The 18,652-nt window shown below is 48.6% G+C and overlaps 3 protein-coding genes across 3 annotated transcripts; 2 read left to right on the top strand and 1 right to left on the bottom strand.

Annotated features, from left to right (window-relative positions):
• The first annotated feature begins 92 nt into the window (after nucleotides 1-92).
• LOC131205644 (ATP-dependent RNA helicase DHX8) lies at nucleotides 93-4,197 on the top strand. Its single transcript, XM_058197833.1, has 3 exons — nucleotides 93-232; nucleotides 325-3,784; nucleotides 3,868-4,197. Exons 1-3 carry the CDS (start codon nucleotides 139-141, stop codon nucleotides 4,088-4,090), a joined length of 3,777 nt encoding a protein of 1,258 aa, XP_058053816.1. The 5' UTR covers nucleotides 93-138; the 3' UTR covers nucleotides 4,091-4,197.
• On the bottom strand, nucleotides 3,892-5,616 carry LOC131205648 (mitochondrial ribonuclease P protein 1 homolog). The gene is made up of 3 exons (XM_058197836.1): nucleotides 5,273-5,616; nucleotides 4,977-5,195; nucleotides 3,892-4,908 (listed from the first exon to the last, which is right to left on the bottom strand). Exons 1-3 carry the CDS (start codon nucleotides 5,596-5,598, stop codon nucleotides 4,215-4,217), a joined length of 1,239 nt encoding a protein of 412 aa, XP_058053819.1. The 5' UTR covers nucleotides 5,599-5,616; the 3' UTR covers nucleotides 3,892-4,214.
• A 208-nt stretch (nucleotides 5,617-5,824) lies between these two features.
• Nucleotides 5,825-18,550, top strand: LOC131215760 (tetraspanin-1). Its single transcript, XM_058210156.1, has 5 exons — nucleotides 5,825-6,066; nucleotides 14,554-14,742; nucleotides 14,826-15,005; nucleotides 15,084-15,263; nucleotides 17,420-18,550. Exons 1-5 carry the CDS (start codon nucleotides 6,001-6,003, stop codon nucleotides 17,669-17,671), a joined length of 867 nt encoding a protein of 288 aa, XP_058066139.1. The 5' UTR covers nucleotides 5,825-6,000; the 3' UTR covers nucleotides 17,672-18,550.
• Nucleotides 18,551-18,652: the final 102 nt, after the last annotated feature.

Raw genomic sequence — 18,652 nt, 5'->3', positions numbered from 1 at the left:
CTTTAAGGGTTAACCGTTACCTAATGTCATTCTGTTGTCAATACACAAATGCTGTTTCAGGTGGAAAATTTCGTTCCAAAACAACAAACGCAGCAAAGTGAAATTGTGAACGCGTCTCTCTAATAAAAACCTTCCAAAATGGAAGAGTTAGAACAGTTGGAACATCTGTCTCTGGTGTCCAAAATCTGCACGGAGTTGGAGAATCATCTCGGGTTGAATGATAAGGATTTAGGTAGGTAAACGATAGACGACCGGCTAAACTTTTGTGGACACAACTTGGCTAGGTAGTTCCATTGCATTTTTTTCTTCTCATGTTCTCTACAGCTGAATTCATCATTGATTTGGCCCGGAAAAACCCAACCCTCGACGCTTTCAAACGGGTACTACTGGAAAATGGTGCCGAATTTTCCGAATCTTTTACGGCCAACTTGCTGCGCATCATCCAACTCATGCGCTCGGCCAGCGGCAAGGCCACAGAAACCGGTTTCGACGACGATGGCGACCATGGGAAAGCTCTGGCGAACAAATTCCCTGGTCTCGCGATACCGAACAACCGGAAAGCGTACTCTTCGGATGAGGAGGAAGAGAAAAAGGAGGACAAAAAACTGCGTCCTGATGATGCAGTTGATGATATGTTGGCAGAGCTAGAGCAAATGGCGCCCTCGAAAGCCGGTAACAGTAAGGTGTCCCGGGAGCAACAGGAAGTGAATAATATGTTGGCTGAGCTCGAAAGTTTAGCTCCTTCCAAGGAAACGGACAGTGGTACGAAGGAAAGCAAGCGGCGTACCGAACGACGCAGTTCTTCCAAGGAGCGGCACAGGAAGGAGCGAAGCCGGTCACGGGAGCGGCGTCGAGATCGAAGTCGATCGCGTGACCGACGAAGACGAAGATCACGATCGAGGGACCACAAACGACGAAGTCGTTCGAAGAGCCGGGACAGGGGTCGCGATCGCGGTAATCGTGAACGTCGGGATCGCGATTACGATCGCCGCTCACGCCGCAGTCGTTCGGGAAGTCGTTCAAAGGATCGTGGTCACGCTCGAAACAGGAGTGCTTCCCGGGAACCACCACCGGCGATGGTCGAACGCCGTAAACGTACGCCACCAATGCCAGAGGAACCCGAAGCTGGCAAAATCTATGAAGGGCGCGTCGTAAATATCGTGGCGTTCGGGTGCTTTGTGCAGCTCGTTGGTTTTCGTCGCAAAAAGGAAGGTCTCGTGCATATCTCCCAGCTGTCTACGGAGGGGCGCGTCAATCTTGTAACCGATGTCGTCAATCGCGGAGACGACGTAAAGGTGAAGGTAATGTCGCTGGCAGGCAATAAGATCTCCCTCAGTATGAAGGAGGTAGACCAGGCTACGGGCCGCGATTTGAATCCGCTTTCGCATGCTCACCTTCAAGAGGCGGCCGACTTGCAGAGTCGTAATCCGGATCGGCCAATGTCCGTGCCGTCTATGCTTAGCCTGCAGGAGGGAGCACTCGAGCCGCTGGAGGACACATCACGCAAGAAGGTAACACGCATCAGTAGCCCCGAACGGTGGGAAATTAAGCAGATGATCTCGTCCGGTGTGATCGATCGCTCCGAAATGCCCGACTTTGATGAAGAAACGGGACTGTTGCCGAAAGACGAGGACAGTGAGGCGGACATTGAGATCGAAATCGTCGAAGATGAACCACCGTTCCTGCAGGGGCACGGTCGGGCTTTGCATGATCTGTCCCCGGTGCGCATTGTTAAGAATCCGGATGGTTCACTGGCCCAAGCTGCCATGATGCAAACGGCACTGGCTAAGGAACGGCGAGAGCAAAAAATGCTACAGCGTGAACAAGAGATGGACGCGGTGCCTACAACGATGAATAAAAACTGGATCGATCCGCTGCCGGATGAGGACGATGAGCGTACAATGGCTTCAAACACGCGTGGTGTCGGTATGTCCACACAGGACGTACCGGAATGGAAAAAGGCCATTATCGGGGGTAAGAAAAGTTCATTCGGACGCAAAACGGACATGAGCCTCGTGGAACAACGCCAGTCGCTACCCATCTATAAACTTCGCGACGATCTCATCAAGGCCGTAACGGACAATCAAATGCTGATCGTGATCGGTGAAACGGGTTCCGGGAAAACGACACAAATTACCCAATATCTGGCCGAAAGCGGATTCATTGCACGTGGAAAAATTGGCTGTACGCAACCGAGACGTGTGGCGGCCATGTCTGTTGCTAAACGTGTGGCGGAAGAGTACGGTTGTCGCTTGGGACAAGAGGTAGGCTACACTATCCGATTCGAGGATTGCACCAGCCAAGAAACGGTGATCAAGTACATGACGGACGGTATGCTGTTGCGCGAGTGTTTGGTCGACTTTGATCTCAAATCGTACTCCGTGATCATGTTAGACGAAGCGCATGAACGGACCATCCACACCGATGTGTTATTTGGGTTGCTCAAGCAAGCCGTGCAGAAGCGCCCTGAGTTGAAGCTAATCGTAACATCAGCCACACTGGACGCGGTCAAATTTTCGCAGTACTTCTTCGAAGCGCCAATCTTCACTATTCCGGGTCGAACGTTCCCGGTGGAGATACTGTACACGAAGGAACCGGAAACCGACTATCTGGACGCTTCGCTCATCACCGTAATGCAGATTCACTTGCGCGAACCACCTGGCGACGTGCTGCTCTTTCTCACTGGCCAAGAGGAGATCGATACGGCGTGTGAGATACTTTACGAGCGTATGAAATCACTCGGACCTGACGTTCCGGAATTGATCATTTTGCCCGTCTATTCGGCGCTTCCCTCCGAGATGCAAACGCGAATCTTTGACCCGGCTCCACCCGGCAGTCGGAAGGTTGTGATCGCAACCAACATCGCCGAAACATCACTCACGATCGATGGTATTTACTACGTCGTCGATCCCGGTTTTGTGAAGCAAAAGGTGTACAACTCAAAGACTGGCATGGATTCGCTCGTCGTGACACCGATTTCACAAGCCGCCGCCAAACAACGAGCGGGACGTGCTGGGCGTACTGGACCAGGAAAAGCCTACCGCTTGTACACGGAGCGTGCATACCGTGACGAAATGTTACCAACACCCGTGCCCGAGATACAGCGTACCAATCTGGCCACAACCGTGCTGCAGTTGAAGACGATGGGCATTAACGATTTGCTTCACTTTGATTTCATGGACGCTCCGCCCGTTGAGTCTCTTGTGATGGCACTGGAACAGCTCCACTCACTGTCGGCGCTGGATAATGAAGGATTGCTCACGCGCCTTGGCCGGCGGATGGCTGAATTTCCGCTCGAACCTAACCTCTCAAAGTTACTCATCATGTCCGTGGCTCTGCAATGCTCGGACGAAGTGCTAACGATCGTGTCGATGCTTTCGGTTCAGAACGTGTTCTATCGACCGAAAGACAAACAAGCGCTGGCCGATCAAAAGAAGGCCAAGTTTAATCAGATCGAGGGTGACCATCTGACGCTGCTAGCGGTTTACAATAGCTGGAAGAATAACAAGTTTTCTAATGCTTGGTGCTACGAAAACTTTGTGCAAATCCGCACACTGAAACGGGCCCAAGATGTACGTAAACAGTTGCTTGGCATCATGGATCGACACAAGCTGGATGTGGTATCGGCTGGAAAGAACACGGTGCGCGTACAGAAGGCAGTCTGTTCCGGATTCTTCCGCAATGCAGCGAAAAAGGATCCACAGGAGGGCTACCGTACGTTGGTCGATTCGCAGGTCGTTTACATTCACCCATCGAGTGCGTTATTCAATCGACAGCCGGAATGGTAAGTGTTCTAATTCTATCAAATACTCGAACGATAAACTTGAACGTCTTTTGATTTTGTTATTTTCTCCTCTTCTTCCGTAGGGTGGTTTACCATGAACTCGTCCAAACGACAAAGGAATATATGCGCGAGGTAACGACAATTGATCCGAAGTGGCTGGTCGAGTTTGCACCGGCCTTCTTCCGGTTCTCCGATCCCACGAAACTAAGCAAGTTCAAGAAGAACCAACGGCTGGAGCCGCTGTACAACAAGTATGAAGAACCGCACGCTTGGCGTATCAGTCGAACGCGAAGAAGACGCAACTAAACTCTTTCAACAATCGAAAGAGCTATTCCTTTTCCAGAGATTGTACACTATCTTACGGGCAAAACAAAAGAACTACAAATACAATCCGACTGCCGTAGTGTGCTAGAACACACATACAAAAGGTTTATCTAATCTTCCGTTTGCCACTGTTCCAGTGCTCATTTGTGGGACGTTTCATGTTGAACTTGAACTTGCTGGCCTGATGTCTTTGTTTCTGTTTCTGCTCTTGCAGAGCCTTCTCCTCGTCCAGTTCAATCACCTTCCGCCGTGGGACGTGTCGCAATGCACGCTCAAAATTATTGCTCATCTTTAGCTCGAGCATGATCTGCATCATCTGATCGATCGTAAGCGATTTGCCGCTCTTGAACTGAAAGTACCGGTCAAGCGGAAGACGTGCCATCCGAAGGCCGAGCTTTTTGGCTTTCCCCAACGAAACTGCTTCCTGTGACGTTTTGTCCACCATCGCCCCAACGATATAGATATCGTCCGGGTTGAACTCTTCGAGATCGGTTTTGCAGTGTGGCGTCAAATACACTAGCCGCTCTTTGGGAAACATCTCCATGTAGCTCTGCTCGGTTACGTTGAACGGAAACTCCGGTTGATGCATCTGCCCCAGGTGCTTCTCGAGTGCGTGCATCGTCGTTTTCCTAAAGTTTGCATTGCAATGGTGCACGTTGAACGGTTCTGGATGGGCACGGTTCACGGCGAAGGACAGCATCAGCTGTTTGGCCGTATTGCGCATTTCCTTGTCGTTCATGTAATCATCGTACGAACAGTCGATCACCAGATTGATACCGAACTGCATCGCTTGAACGAGCCTGGAAGCGAGAAGCAAAAGATCACGAGTTATTTTTGGCGGCATATTACATTACCATCGGCTACGCACCGGTTGTTGTGAAAGTGGTCCACTTTGGAGTCATATATCCGCAGGAACATGGTATTGTGAAACAGACCGTAAACGATGTGATCGTTCTCCGCGGTCGCCTTCTGTAGCTCCTCGCGACGCTTCGCAATTTCGAGCTGCTTGCGTTCCTTTTTCACCTTGGCATTCAATCGTACGATCTCGATGTTCCAGAGATACAGATAGTACTGGCGTCGTTGATTTCTGAAGGGGAAAACCTCGTCACGGTCAACTGGTTAACACGGTTCCAATCGATTGCCTTCGATCGTCGAGAACACTACCTTGACGAAAGGGTCAGAAGATGATCCCACTGCTGCGGCTTGATAGTGGACAGTGACGGCACCTTTCTGCCCTCTTGGCGCATCACCTCGAGCTCCAGTTCTATCACTTTCCTTCGTTTCACCTCATCGATCGGTTTGGGGGGCTGTGGTGGTCCGTCGACGGTGGTAGCATCGTTTGCAGGTTCCGCTTTGCTGGATGGAAGATTTGCGTAACCTTTCCACAGCACTCCGACAGGCTGCCCAGAACGAGACGTTGGAATCCTGATGATGCCCGCGACGGGGGCCTTTGTAAGCAGTCTCGCAGCTAGCGACAACGTACGCAACATTTCCAATTTCTGGGGACCGATTTTACGCCGGCTAGGTTTTGTTGTGCTCACGCTGCTTTGTTTACATTCCGAGCTGTCAAAAAGTACAGTAGAGGGCAGGGTTGGTTTGATGGTTTGTTGGTTTGAAAAGGAGATGGCGCCACCAGTTTTGCCAACAGAGACTAGGAACGCAGAGAGAGAGAAAAGTGGTTTTTTTATTCGGGACTTTTTGTTGGGTGCGAATGTTGCCGCGGTTTGACGCGTTCCCAGTTTCGGAATAACGGAGTTTCTCGGGAATTTGAATCCTGATAACAAGTATTCGCAAACGTGTCGCAGTGGTTTTCAAAAATGGTGAATTGCTGCTGCTGCTGTTGAGTTCGAGCGGGTTAAATGTTTGAAGAGTGAAAAAGCCATCTAAGCAACATGCGTCTATCTGCTCGCATCAAGTGCTTCAAGTACTTGGTTTACGCGTATATGATCCTAATATCGGTGAGTTCAGGTGTTTGGGTTGTTAGTGAGCTAAAAAGGTTTGAAAATCTGAAGTGCCTCGCCGCGCCGTGTGATTCGTAATAGGTGGAATTCTCACGCAAGTGATCGCGCAAATCATCGTCGGGGCAAACGGGTTGTACCAAGAAGGGCGTACCTTCGACCTCGATGCCTTCTTATAGTTGCACCTTGTCCAGTGGAAGGGAGCTGGTGGAGCAAGAAAAAGTGGTTCCTCGGATTTGGCAGTGTCACCGGCGGCCGGTCCACCTGGGTTCGAAATCTCGGTTGCAAGCGATCAACAGCAAAAATGCAGCAATTTGCGTCGTCAGCGCCTTCGTCTGCACGCGCCATGGTACCCACACACGTGTGCAAAGGTGCGCACGTGTTTTCTGTGTAGTGGTGCTAGTTAATTGACGAGTTAAGACCTTTCCATCGGCCAGGTAAAAAAAGCGAACGCCGCACCGCCAGGTGAGATCGAAGCGTGAGAAGGGGAACGCAAGAAAACCCTTCCCAGGCCCTACCGTTAACCCTCGCGTGTTGGTAAAGGCGATCGCAGCTGTGTGTTTGTGTCCAAAGGTCCGGTAATTTCTAGAAGTACTTATGCATTCCTCTCATTGTTGTTCCAAATTCCCGAGACCGCACGAATACTGCTGTCAACTGTAAAACAAATAAACGAAACATAAGCATGATCTCCTGGAACCAACCCAGAACGGGGCCCAGCGTTGAACAATGTTTCAACAATGGCGTTGTGTGGCCCGTCACTGTGGTTATGCTTCAGTGAGCGCACTTAGCGGGAACTGCACGATCAGCGCCTCCCGTTAGGTTGATTGTTTTAAAACCGGATTTTTCGACTTTTCCGTTGACCCGCTATGTAAATGACCGTTTTTTCATGAACGTTGTTGTTAAATGGCGTGTAACTAAACTGTGGCCGCGGCGGGAAAACATGCTGAAAATAGAAAAACACTTGTCATACACGTTGCGTGTTTTTCGCTGGAAACCGGGATATCTTTCCCGCCATTCAAATCGATTCCCGCCATTCTGTTGGGCGAGGTATGTTGAACCACATGACTGAGCTGGGGTCTAATTTTAACACATTTCCATCATCCTCTTGGGATCTGGAATGCCCACTGCCCAGGATTAAGTTGCTTTATTTAGCCAACGGATATTCTTGTTTGCTGAACTACCATTGTCCATGGAGCAGTTTGAAACGAACGTACTAACTTGACTGGGTCTGCTTGCCCACACATTATTATGAATCTTCAGCGTTTTATTGAAACCCAAACCGGTGCCGTTTGGGGCCAATGCTTCGAGCCAAAGCATCCAAAAGAGAGATGAGAACCAAATTTGAATTACCTTTGAAAACGCCCCACACACAATGTAAACAAAACTTATCACGGTTCGTACTCTGCGTGAATCAACACATTCGCGGTCGTCACCGTTCCCCGTTGGGGAGCGCCGAAATAGTTACGTTTCCGTTAATGAGGTTCCGATTCGTTTGGTAAACTTTTCAGGCCCAACAGCAAATAAAACAGTGGAGCGCATGAGTAATGTGGAGGACGTAGAGGCCCACCGAATGCGCCATTTAGGGAAATAGTTAAAATTTTATGCTGTTCGAATAGCTTCGAAAATGTTTAAAATATGGACTGTGGATAGTCGCGAACACGGCTGTGCTTGGAGAAGGTTCTGTAGCCCAGGTTACCTTCGCCGACATTACCCGACACAACTTCAACGTTTGTCGCCTGAAAGAAGCATTTGTGTGCCCACCGAGCAAACTTTTGGGGTAGGTTTGCGGCAAACAAAGGACCCTACCCAAGAGGACGGGCAACACATGAGCGGGCTAAGAATGGCTACGACGGGCCTCATTTTAGAGGAAAAGTACACAGACGCCCGTTTTATCTACGTTCAGCGGTCCCATAATTGTACACCGGTGCGCCACAGACAGAACCACCAAAAATATTCCACAAAATGTACATTTGACGCCACCGAAGACGGTTCTCTTATCGTGCGACTGTCTGTCCCGTGTGGTGGTGGCGCAAAAACGGCGGAACAACGGCGGAAGAAAACACATCATTATCTGACTTGTTGGCCAGACCAATTCTCTGCGGAATTGCGTTTTCCCCTTCTAATTATCTGATTCACCTTCTTGCCATGCCATGCGTTTGGAGAATGACAACAGGAAACTGTAGTTTTTGAAGCTTCAGTTAACATTCTACGAGCGTTTGGCCGTTTTGCCAACAACAATTGAGCTTACACAAAGCGAATGTTCGCCCCGATAGTGTTGATTATGCGGACGCTGACCGAACGCGAGGACACACGTCCAAGGATTAACGTGCCCAAGAGTTAATCCTTGGTTTGTTTTCGGGAAGGATAAGATAGGTCATTTGCCAAGTGCGAGCTGATATCCTCCATCTAATGGCCTCTCTCGTCCGTGGTTGGTTGGCTATGGCTCCACAGGAGTAATAAGCTTCAATGTGGCCTCATTTAATTCAGTTAAGCATGCCCGGGACCCGGACTCGGACCGGCGACACCGTCATAATTCTTAGCATGTATTAGAGATAAAAAATAATTCCACAACATCATCGTCCTCTGCGAATCTTCGCGCCCTTCGTTGGGGTAGCCGCTACGATGGCCAAGCGGGGGGCACTGCTACTGGTTGGCGGGGATTACTCAAAACATTATTCTCGTAAAACATGGCCCTAGTGTGCTGTCTTGCGGACTTCTTTTGCCTTTTGGCCGCGGTCCAAATTATGATCTTTTCTATATTCCACAGCACAGCGCGCGCCCGTCTTCCGCACATTTCTTAACCGAATGGAGATAGTTCCAGTCAGTTGGTTGGTCAGTTTACAGCCCAAAGCACCCGAGGGAAGGACAAAACGCGGTTGTCCTTTGCCCGGCACGGCATGTGCTCTCGCTCCGCAGGATTTCTCGCATCGGAGGATTTTACTTTTCTTTTGCACCACAACACGACGCTCCTTGACCGCTTCTGCTGCGAGCATATGTAAAGCTTCTTTGTGCCCTCGGGTCAAAAGTTGACGATTTTGCAAACGACAAACGAAGGCACGACGCCACCCATTATACTGATCACTGGCTCAGTTGTTTAACATATGCAACGAATTGACTGCCATCGCCGTTCTTTTGCTGTTCTCTAGCCTGGCCACATGTACCACCACAGTAAGTGAAATCGGCCACGGTTTTTAGCGCGTGCAGTACAGATGGTTTCATTTTGCATAATGGATCCGTAGGTTCTTCAGTTCTTCTTACAGTTCGCGCCCGGAGGATGCTGCAATCTAAATTTATTGCGATTAACTTTTGCCACGCACTTCCCGCGAGTGGACCGAACCGAATTACCGATTTTGAGTTTCCCCCTTTTTCATCAACCAGCGTACACAGAGGAGAAAACATCGTTGAGGGGCGCCAAATCAAAACCTGCGACGCCGCGTGCCCTAGGTTTCCGGCTGTAAAATACGCAATAACGTGGACCACACGCGAGTGCAGCCATTTGCGCAGCATTTAATAAATCTCGCACTTCCCTTCGATTCGGGGTGTGGGCCGTCTGCTTTCCAGCCCCAGTTCCACGGTGGTCCGTTTTATGCTGCTCTCTTCTGGAGTTGTCTCCCCTACTTCAGCTGGCCCGGAACGTGCCTCAGTGGCGTGGCTTTGGCGTTGATGCGTAGTAAATGAAAAGGATAACAATGAGGAACCTGGGGGAAGTTGGGTGGTAGCATTGCAGCCACTTGACTGCATCGGTAGCTACGAGCGAATTATCGGTTACTCCCGGGCCGAAAGTTTCCTCTGATTCAAATGATACTTTTCTCAATTACGAAATGGAACTCCCACAGAGTGCCGGCCGCTACACTAAGAACAGGATGAAGATGCATTGAAAGTGCAAGCGAATAAAACTTTTTTATCGAAACTGTATTGTCAGTCTCGGAAGATTAGCCCTTGTGGTGAAGAGTATGCAGTTGTCTGTAGGGTGAAGTTTATTGAAGGTCTTAACATCGCTTAGAGTTTCCATAATTTATTTGGCACACAATTTGTCAGCTAAATTACAAAAATAAACACAACGGGCTTTTGAACAAGGAACGCGAAGACGCGCCCTACTTTTGGTATCATCTTTATCGTGATGATTCCTTTTGTACCACGAACGCGAGAATTGATGCTAACAGCTTTTTTAACGATCCCGAAAACGGTGAGCCTCCTTTGCGGCCACGGCCCCCCGCCGGCGATGATCAGATTATGAATGGGCCATTATTGATATTTTGTCCTTCCCCGCCGTCGTCGTCGCCGAGTGTCAGCATCTTTCGTTTGGATCTGAAGTTCAAACGATGGTACCGCTGCTTCCGGTATTTGCGAGATTTATGTTCGCCTCGCGCGCTTCTGCCGAGGTTTGCGTGTTTCGTGGTGAAAAATGGACGATTTTTACGGGTTTCTGTTGCTGCTGCACACAGCAGTTTCTGGCCGGATTAGAAGCGATAGGATAGGAAAGGATAGCGATGATAGGAAATACATAGTGTCCTTTTTTCTATTCTAAAAAACATGTAGCTTTTGTTTGTATCGTGAATTTTTGTTTGTCTCTTGGAAACAGTTTGTTACGGATGTGTGATGGTTGCTCGTTTGCAATCGTCACCACCGGCAGAAGATCGTGCCCGTCTCCGATAGTTGATGACTTTTCCTAGCAAATACACATCTTCGACTAGTGCCAGTATAAATAAACAGTCTCGGTCGGTTCCACCTCAAGCCAGAAGACCGGGCAGGCAGCAGCAGCGCCCGCCGCCAACAACGTCTTCTCAGGGCCCAGTGGTGCTCGTTCTAGCGTGGCTTGCCAGCCGCCGAGACTTATTCTCCGGTTCAGTGAATTGAGCCGCAAAAACTCCTGCCGATTGGATCGCCGTGCAGTCACTTTTTACACCGAGTACTCCGAAAAATCGGCGTTCGGCGTAAGATACGGAGTGGAAACGGTACTCCTCTCAGCGCTTGACGTTCGGCCGGGGGGTCTATGTTTAGCCCGAAAAACAGTGACGCGTCTCGAGAGAGCAGCGTATATATGGAAGGGCATTTACCCGTTTCAAGCTGAAACGTTTTTAAAGCCCGCCTAACCCGGGGAAGAAGGAAGTAACGGACCACCGGAGACAAGTTGGCAGAAAACAGATCAGCTGCCCTCGAGAGTCGATACCAGTCGAAGGCGAACACTAATAGCTAATGGATGAAGCGGCCCGGTACTAGACTGGCACCGCGGGGCCCAACAACGATCATCCATAAGAACGCGATCATCGGCCCGAGGAGTTTTGATCGGTTCACTTGGAAATCATTTTCTTTTACTATCAAGAGATAAAACGCTTGATCTTTGCTGTATGAATCAGGGGTTTCGGCATGCCTTAAGCGTCCCCTCAGTTGAAAACTCATAATTCGTGTCAAACAACAGCCGATCGGGCCCGCTCTTAGGGGCTCAATAGAGCTTTCCGGTCGATTTTATTGCACAGCTATGGTTGAATAGGACGACCAGTGTTTATGCAACGTGGATATAACGGGATTTTTATTACTTTCTGAGAAATTGTGTTTGTAGTGCTCCTATGTTTCTCAGGGCACATCCCGGAAGTCGACACAAGCGATCAAGTGTGATCGTGGCCAAAGAACTGTTGCCAAACCCATTTCTGGTCTCCGGACCAGAAACCCTTCGCGACCCTGTGTTTATCACATAAACATTTCACGGGTTCAGCATTAATACGCGCATAACACAACGCTTTTGTGTGGACACAAAAAAGGGTTCGAATTTTTTATTGCCATTGCCATAATGCAACATAATCGCTTGTAGCCTGTGTGTAGTAAATGTGTTCCACCGATTTGTGTATCACGGATAAAGCCTCAATTTAATTACTACAAAATCTCGTGGAGACGAACGAATTCCACATCGCTTCGTTCGCGTCTCCCGCTACCGGGTTTATGTTGTGTACCGGATTCTGTTGGAGCGAAAAAATATGATTTATTACCCACCACACTTCATTTGCTGAAAATTAGCTCCCCGGCCGGCGGTTGATGAGCTCACGGTCCGTGAAAAATGGGTTTTCTTCTCATCCGCCGTGGCACACATCTGCGCGCCGTACACCACTGGGTCAGCTGGGACGATGTTTAGGACGGATTTCAGTGGATTCCGTTTCCATTTTTTCTTTGTATTTTAATTTGATCACTCTCGCGACGAGAGACGGTTTTCTTCTTCTAAGATTAGAAGAGATGTCTCGAGCCGCGCTGGGGATGTGCGTTTGTGTGTTGCTTTAATAAATTTTCAAACAAAACTCCTCGCTGCGCGATCGCGTTCTGATCCGCCAAACTAACCGAGACCGATCCCGGTGGGTGCCTCGTCGGGGATGGTTTTCTTCACACTCCCCGGTGGGGCTTCCCTCAATAGCTTCGTTTTTCATCTTTTTGGTTAATGATTTGCACGTGAAGAGAATAAAAACACGGTTTGTGCCAATGAAATGATCTACCACTTGAGCGGACGGTCGGTCAGCCGCCATTTTGCTTATGTTGCTCCGGGAGAGTCTTGCCTACAGTAAAGGAAAAATATGCGCTCAGAGTTATGCGCTTGGAACGAGAGCTGCGGTGAATGACTCTTTCCAAAAACACATACCTCTTAATGTGCATAAAATCTTAATTTGTATCCAACGGGCCTTTGCCGGCGAAATTATATCCCGCATCGATCGAGGAGCAACGGTGGTGGGTATCGATCGAGGCAAATGTTTAGGATTATGTGTGGAATTTTAAAACACCCACATTCCGCCAAAGACCGGCCACGACGACGCCCATTAGTAGATGAAATGCGGGCTAAAATGGTGGCAGTGTTTATAGAGTTCAGTACTAAATTTGCACAACATTGCGCTGCCTGCCTCGCCCGCCCAGTGCCGTATCATGCGATAGGTCGCGCGATTCACAATAGTAGGACCGCGCCATCATCCGCGGCGAGCACATGAAAGAGTGTGCTAAAAAGTGTGTTGTTGCTACACCGCGCAAAGTACGTTGTAAAGTTTGACGTTACTCCAACTGTGGCTGGCTTTCGGGAAGGGAGATCGTTCAATTTTCGCGCCGGATTGGCTTCGTTCAGCACCAAAAGCAAACAAATGCCACACGACGCTTGTGGCACGGACATGCACGGCGGACGGGCCGGGGCGGTGCATGCTGGCGCGGTATCCGGCACGGCGGTCTGCGGTTTTGCTTTATTATTCCGTCCTCTCACAATGTTAGACAGCATCTCCGGATTATGTTACAAATTTCTGCTTCTACGTTGTTTGCATGAGAGTGGTGTGCTGGCGGAGCGAAAAAGTGTCAACTTTTTCGCCGTTGGGCGCGAGCTGAACGTGATGTGACTGAAAATTGTGCATATCCGAGCTCGGGTTGTTGGTGTGTATTTGGTTACCCAATGGATGACCCCGTCGTTTCCGTTTTCCACCGAAACAACCCAGAGTGGAGATGGGCTAAACGGTGGTGGTACATTAATACATCTTTTGAGCTAATTGGGGTATGATTGTTTGAAAGTATCGCTTCATGGAAACTTACACCGGTCCATGGTTGTAATTCTGACACTTAATCACCCATATTTGTGTTTGATAAGCCAGCCGGTGGCAAGTGGGAAAGTTGGAAAGTACAGGTGGCAGGATGACTTTTTTATTGGCCAGTTGATGAAATTTTGAGTTTCTTTCAAATGTAGAAGATTTTAATTACAAACTTATGAGATAGCTAGCTTATGAAATCTAGAAGACTAATTTTAAGACTGCAATAGGCGAAGGGCAATAGAAAGAACGGATCACCGGCAATGCACACCAATTAAAGAAGATAACATTTCTGGTTTTACTGCTGATGCCGTGTCGTTGTCGATCGAAGAGCTTCACGCACATGAGTTTTCACCAACTTTGCACAACCCTACCACCAGCGATCACTCACCGGGTTGGTCGGATCTTTGCGACCAACGGAGGAGGGCCAGTCAGCACCAGCATTAGAACGTCAATCACAGGCCGAGGGTTTCCGTTTCGCAAATACACTCGCGTGCATCCGTCACCGCTTGGCTTGTGAAACACAGCACAGTCTTTGGACCATCAGCAGCACCACCGGCCACTCCTTATGGATCGGGAGATTTTCGTGCCACCCGAAGGGACGAAGATCACACCATACACACTATGCTAGCCCCCACTGATGGATTGTTTATACTGCTTTTCCAACTAAGTCCCACAACGCCTGGTGAAAACGTGTCCGTTGATGCGTTGTTTATGCTAGCGCAGTCTATCGCACGACGAATTTATGAACTCTCACTAATTATCTATTCTCTTCATCGCGCGTCGGGTTTCACTGATGGTCTGTCTTGGGAAAGTAACAACACTGTGCAAAGGATTCCGCGGCGATCATGCTGCAGTGGAACATCCCTTAAGCGTTTGGCGGAATCACGGATCGCATTGTGCAGATTGTAATTTTATTTCCAAATTTTATGTTCTCCCCAACATCTAGGTATGTGGCAGCGCGCAACTGGTGATCGGAGCATTCCTACTGTGGACCCACCGGCAGTACTCACCGATCGTGAAGAATCAGTTCTGGGAACAGTTTGCCGCGCTGATCGTACTAGGGCTGATCTCGCAATTGCTTTGCTATCTCGGGTGGATATCGACGAGCCGGAAGCATCGTTGTTATCTAGGAACGGTGAGCAAACGTTTTTTGGTGCAGGGTTAATTGACCATCGTCCATCTTACGCGCTAAACTCTTTTGCTCCTCCTCCTTTACAGTTCTGCGCAGTTCTAGTGCTCTTCATTGTGATCTTATTCATAGTTAGTGGCTGGGCCGTCGCTACCAAGGCAAACTTGATCGTGCCGGCCGAGCTGGCCATCGAGGCCAGTTTTACGGAGTTTCTGTCCAAAAGTCTCTCCACAGACCAGACGCACCTGTGGAACCGCTTGCAGCGAGACGTAAGTGAAGGCGAGGAAAGAAATGGCAGAATTATCAAAACAAGCGTTCGTTATCACCGTCTCTCGGGTCCATTTTAGTTTCACTGCTGCGGTTTCAATGGCATCCATGACTATAAAAAAGTGGGAGTTCCCTGGTCCTGCTACGATCCGATTAACGCGAAAGTATACAGCGCCGACTGTATGCACGTGTTCGTACGCAGCATAGAGATGAACATGGTCCGTGTCGCCGTCGTGGCTGTTTGTTCGGCGCTAATACAGGTAGGTGCACTGCTGGGCGTAAGAATGCTGTCCTCTTAAATCTTATCCATTTATCGAGCACGAAGCACGCAACCCCCACCCGACCCCGGAGGAATCGATAAATCTTCCCGTGATAAATGGAGGAACTAATTAAGAAAATTAGTCACTCAACCCGTCCAGAGCGGGAAAACCAGGCAGCAAGCCGAGCATAAGATTCGGAACTCTCGCGAGCGCATACAAACGCACAGACAGCATTTCTGGCCCTTCATTCACTCGGAGGGCAGATTTCAAAATAATGAATAGATTATTTATATTCTCAACCAAACGGTGTGCTGCTGCTGCGAACGGCGGTTGCAGCATCTGGTGTGAACGTTGTGGCCGTGGTCTAAAATAAAATGGCATCCCCTCCCGCGCGACAACGACGACGTCACGTTCCGTTGTCCATCATCGCAGATGCGTGAGGGTGCTGCACTACCACGACTACCGCGACGGTCATCCCAGAATGTGGCAAGAAAATGTGTGGTGTAAATAGTTTTCATTCCTACGCAGATGCCCACTGATTTAGTGGCCACACGACTCTGACTGATATGAAGACGGGTCGACGGAACAGAGTCGTAAGGATGTGACCGCCATCCCCCACATGCACGCACGTGCGTTTTTCGCGGCCGCTCACAATACGACCATTGTTGTGCCTCTGTCTACTTGCAAGATGGGGTCATTTTTTCTATCGTCTGTCTCATTTCTGTTCTGATACCGTTGGTCGTGGTGTGGGGCAAAGGAGGATCACCACCTCGTCGTGAAGATATAGCTCAGGGTCCTTGACTTGGTCGGTGTTTAATGGAACCTTGCCAGCCACCGCACACAAACCAATGGGTAACAAATTTCTCAATTTTTCAACTCTCGCAGACGTACGCTCACCACGGTGCTGACGTCATTTGGTGTTACACGGTACTCAGCTTGCCATATTAGCCGTACAAACGCAGCTGCACCATGCATTTCGGGTCAACTAATTAATATGCAATTTGTTGCTATTTCTCCTCGTAACGTCGGTACGTTTCGTTGAAAACAAGACCTCACCGAACGTTCCACCTGCGCGCTCAGCCCTTTTGTTGTGGAAGTTTATAATGGCGGAAGTGTTTCCCGAGACGAAACCAAACAGGGCAGAGAAAGGCCGCTTCTCGGCGGCTTTTTACTGCTCCTACGGTAGAAGAAGTTGCTTTTCCATTCTTTGTTCCATGTGTGCGGTCGGCACAAAAATGCACAATCGTTTATTTCCCGGCAAGCGGCAGCAGCATAAACACTGCAGAACATCTCGCGCGCGCCCTCACACTCGGCGGTCGTTTGCAGTATCTATGCTTTCCCGCGATGTTTGCGACCAATTTATAAACACCGCCGTGGCATGGAGCAAACAATTTTTGCGTTGATCGGTTTGTTGGGGGTGAGCGAAAACAATAATAAACAAATCCGTTGTGTTGGTTCGCGGCTATTCGCGGGGCTCTACATTTTGTCTGTGCTGTGCTGCCTTGACCACTATCTTTGATGATGTTTTTTCAATACCGTGGCCTTCACCAAAAAGATAAATTCACTGTTAAGAGAAGATTAACTTCTGCGATTGTGTATTGAATCACGATCGGTAATTCGATGACTTCAGTACGATGGTATTTTTCGAGCGAATGATGATGGACTTCATATGAAGTTATGCTTTGGTTAAAAGTAATGCGCCATTTAATTTAAATTTGTTTCCTCAGCTGTTGACTTCTTACCTCTTTTGTTCTGTGGCAAACAATTATTTAAGATGAATTGAGCTTCTTAAAATGGATAGAAAATTTTCAGAATTACTTTGTTTGGTCCAGTAGAAAAGTTTACGCAACTCGGCATAAAGTTTCAACTAGGTACAGCATTACGTTTGTTCACTTTTTATCGCAACGATAACATGGAAAATGCGTTGAGAATTGAAAAGGAAAAACAATAAATATCACACTTCTCGGGATTTAGCACACCACATACCACTCAACTGATTGGCTTGCATGCGACTTTTATGCGTGCTTGCATGCCGTACAACGCGGCGGAAAGATGAAACATTGCGTCCGGGTGAAACATTTCATCGGGTTCGCTTGGAATGCAAATGTGTGAATTTTCTTATTGACGATACACGCGTTTCTCGCTTTTATTTACAGAGTCTGGGCATATTTTGCGTCATCCAGCTGACGATGCTGCTGCGCCGGCCCATCTTGATGCTGCCCAACGGTGATAACCACTCGACGCGTGTCAAGCCGTCATACGAGCAGGCGCCACTGCAATTGCCTACACACCACCACTCCAATCCGGCGTCCCAGAGCAGTAGCAGCAGTAGTACAAAGCCAAAGCCGGCGATTGCACCGAAGCCGGTGCTGACACGAGTGGACCCACCGGTCATCAAGCCGCACTGAGTTCAAACCCTCATCCAACCTGCCAGCGATGCGATCGTAGCGGGACGATGTGCCCATAATTTAAGTTTTACTCAAGCCTTCTTAAACCGTACGATCTTTTAGCGGTTAGAGTTTTATAAACGTACGCAAGTATCAGCCGGCATTTTTTCGTCCATAGGCTTTAGTTGATAATTCCGCGGTAACTCTTGTACTTAAGTTTCCGGTTCTTCCCCATTCTACCACAGTCGGTGTGGCTTTAGTTGGAAGTCCCTGAACCGACGAGCGAATGAAATAAATATTTGTAAAATAGACGTTAAAAAGAACGAATGAGTAAGACAAGCTAGCAGGGTGACACGCCGCAGATCCGAAAAACAACGCTACAATCAGCACTGGCGCTAGGCAAATAATTTGCTAAGCCCCGGTAGGTTGTATTGCAGAACCGTTTGAGTCTCTGGCACCTACGCTACACGTCCATGTCGCACAAACACCATGTACACGCTTCGCCAGTGAGAATAGCTGCGAAACGATTTTCAAACAATGCTATCTGCAAAGGTTTACAACGTGAGTAACCTATGAATCATAAGGCAACTGCTGTTGTGCGGTACGAGATAACATCCTTTGGTGTCCGAATTGGAATGAAGCACGCTTAGGGCCATAGGAGAGGATGAACTATTCCCGCCACTACTCTGAATTCTGGAAGAAACTATTTATCCTTGTGGGAGCGTTTGAAAAATCAAAACTAGGAGATCTGCATTTGTTAAGGAAACTAGCATTATCAAGTACTTTTACACTCGACTAAATAATGGTAGCAAATAACCCATTTGTGCATCTACTTATTACATGCAACGGCTGCGAATTATTTTGAATTAAACCGAAATACGGCCAAGTAGGCACTGGACAAAAAGGATGTATAAACGAATAAATTGTTCTCACAGTTTTGACCAGTACTTTTTGAACGATTAATTTATCTTCCGAAACAAACATTTTGGGAGTGAGAGCAAA

The sequence above is a fragment of the Anopheles bellator genome, chromosome 1, assembly GCF_943735745.2.
Source record: "Anopheles bellator chromosome 1, idAnoBellAS_SP24_06.2, whole genome shotgun sequence".
Classification (NCBI taxonomy): domain Eukaryota; kingdom Metazoa; phylum Arthropoda; class Insecta; order Diptera; family Culicidae; genus Anopheles; species Anopheles bellator.
Note: the sequence above shows the minus strand (reverse complement) of the source record. Positions and strands in the feature narration are given on the sequence as shown.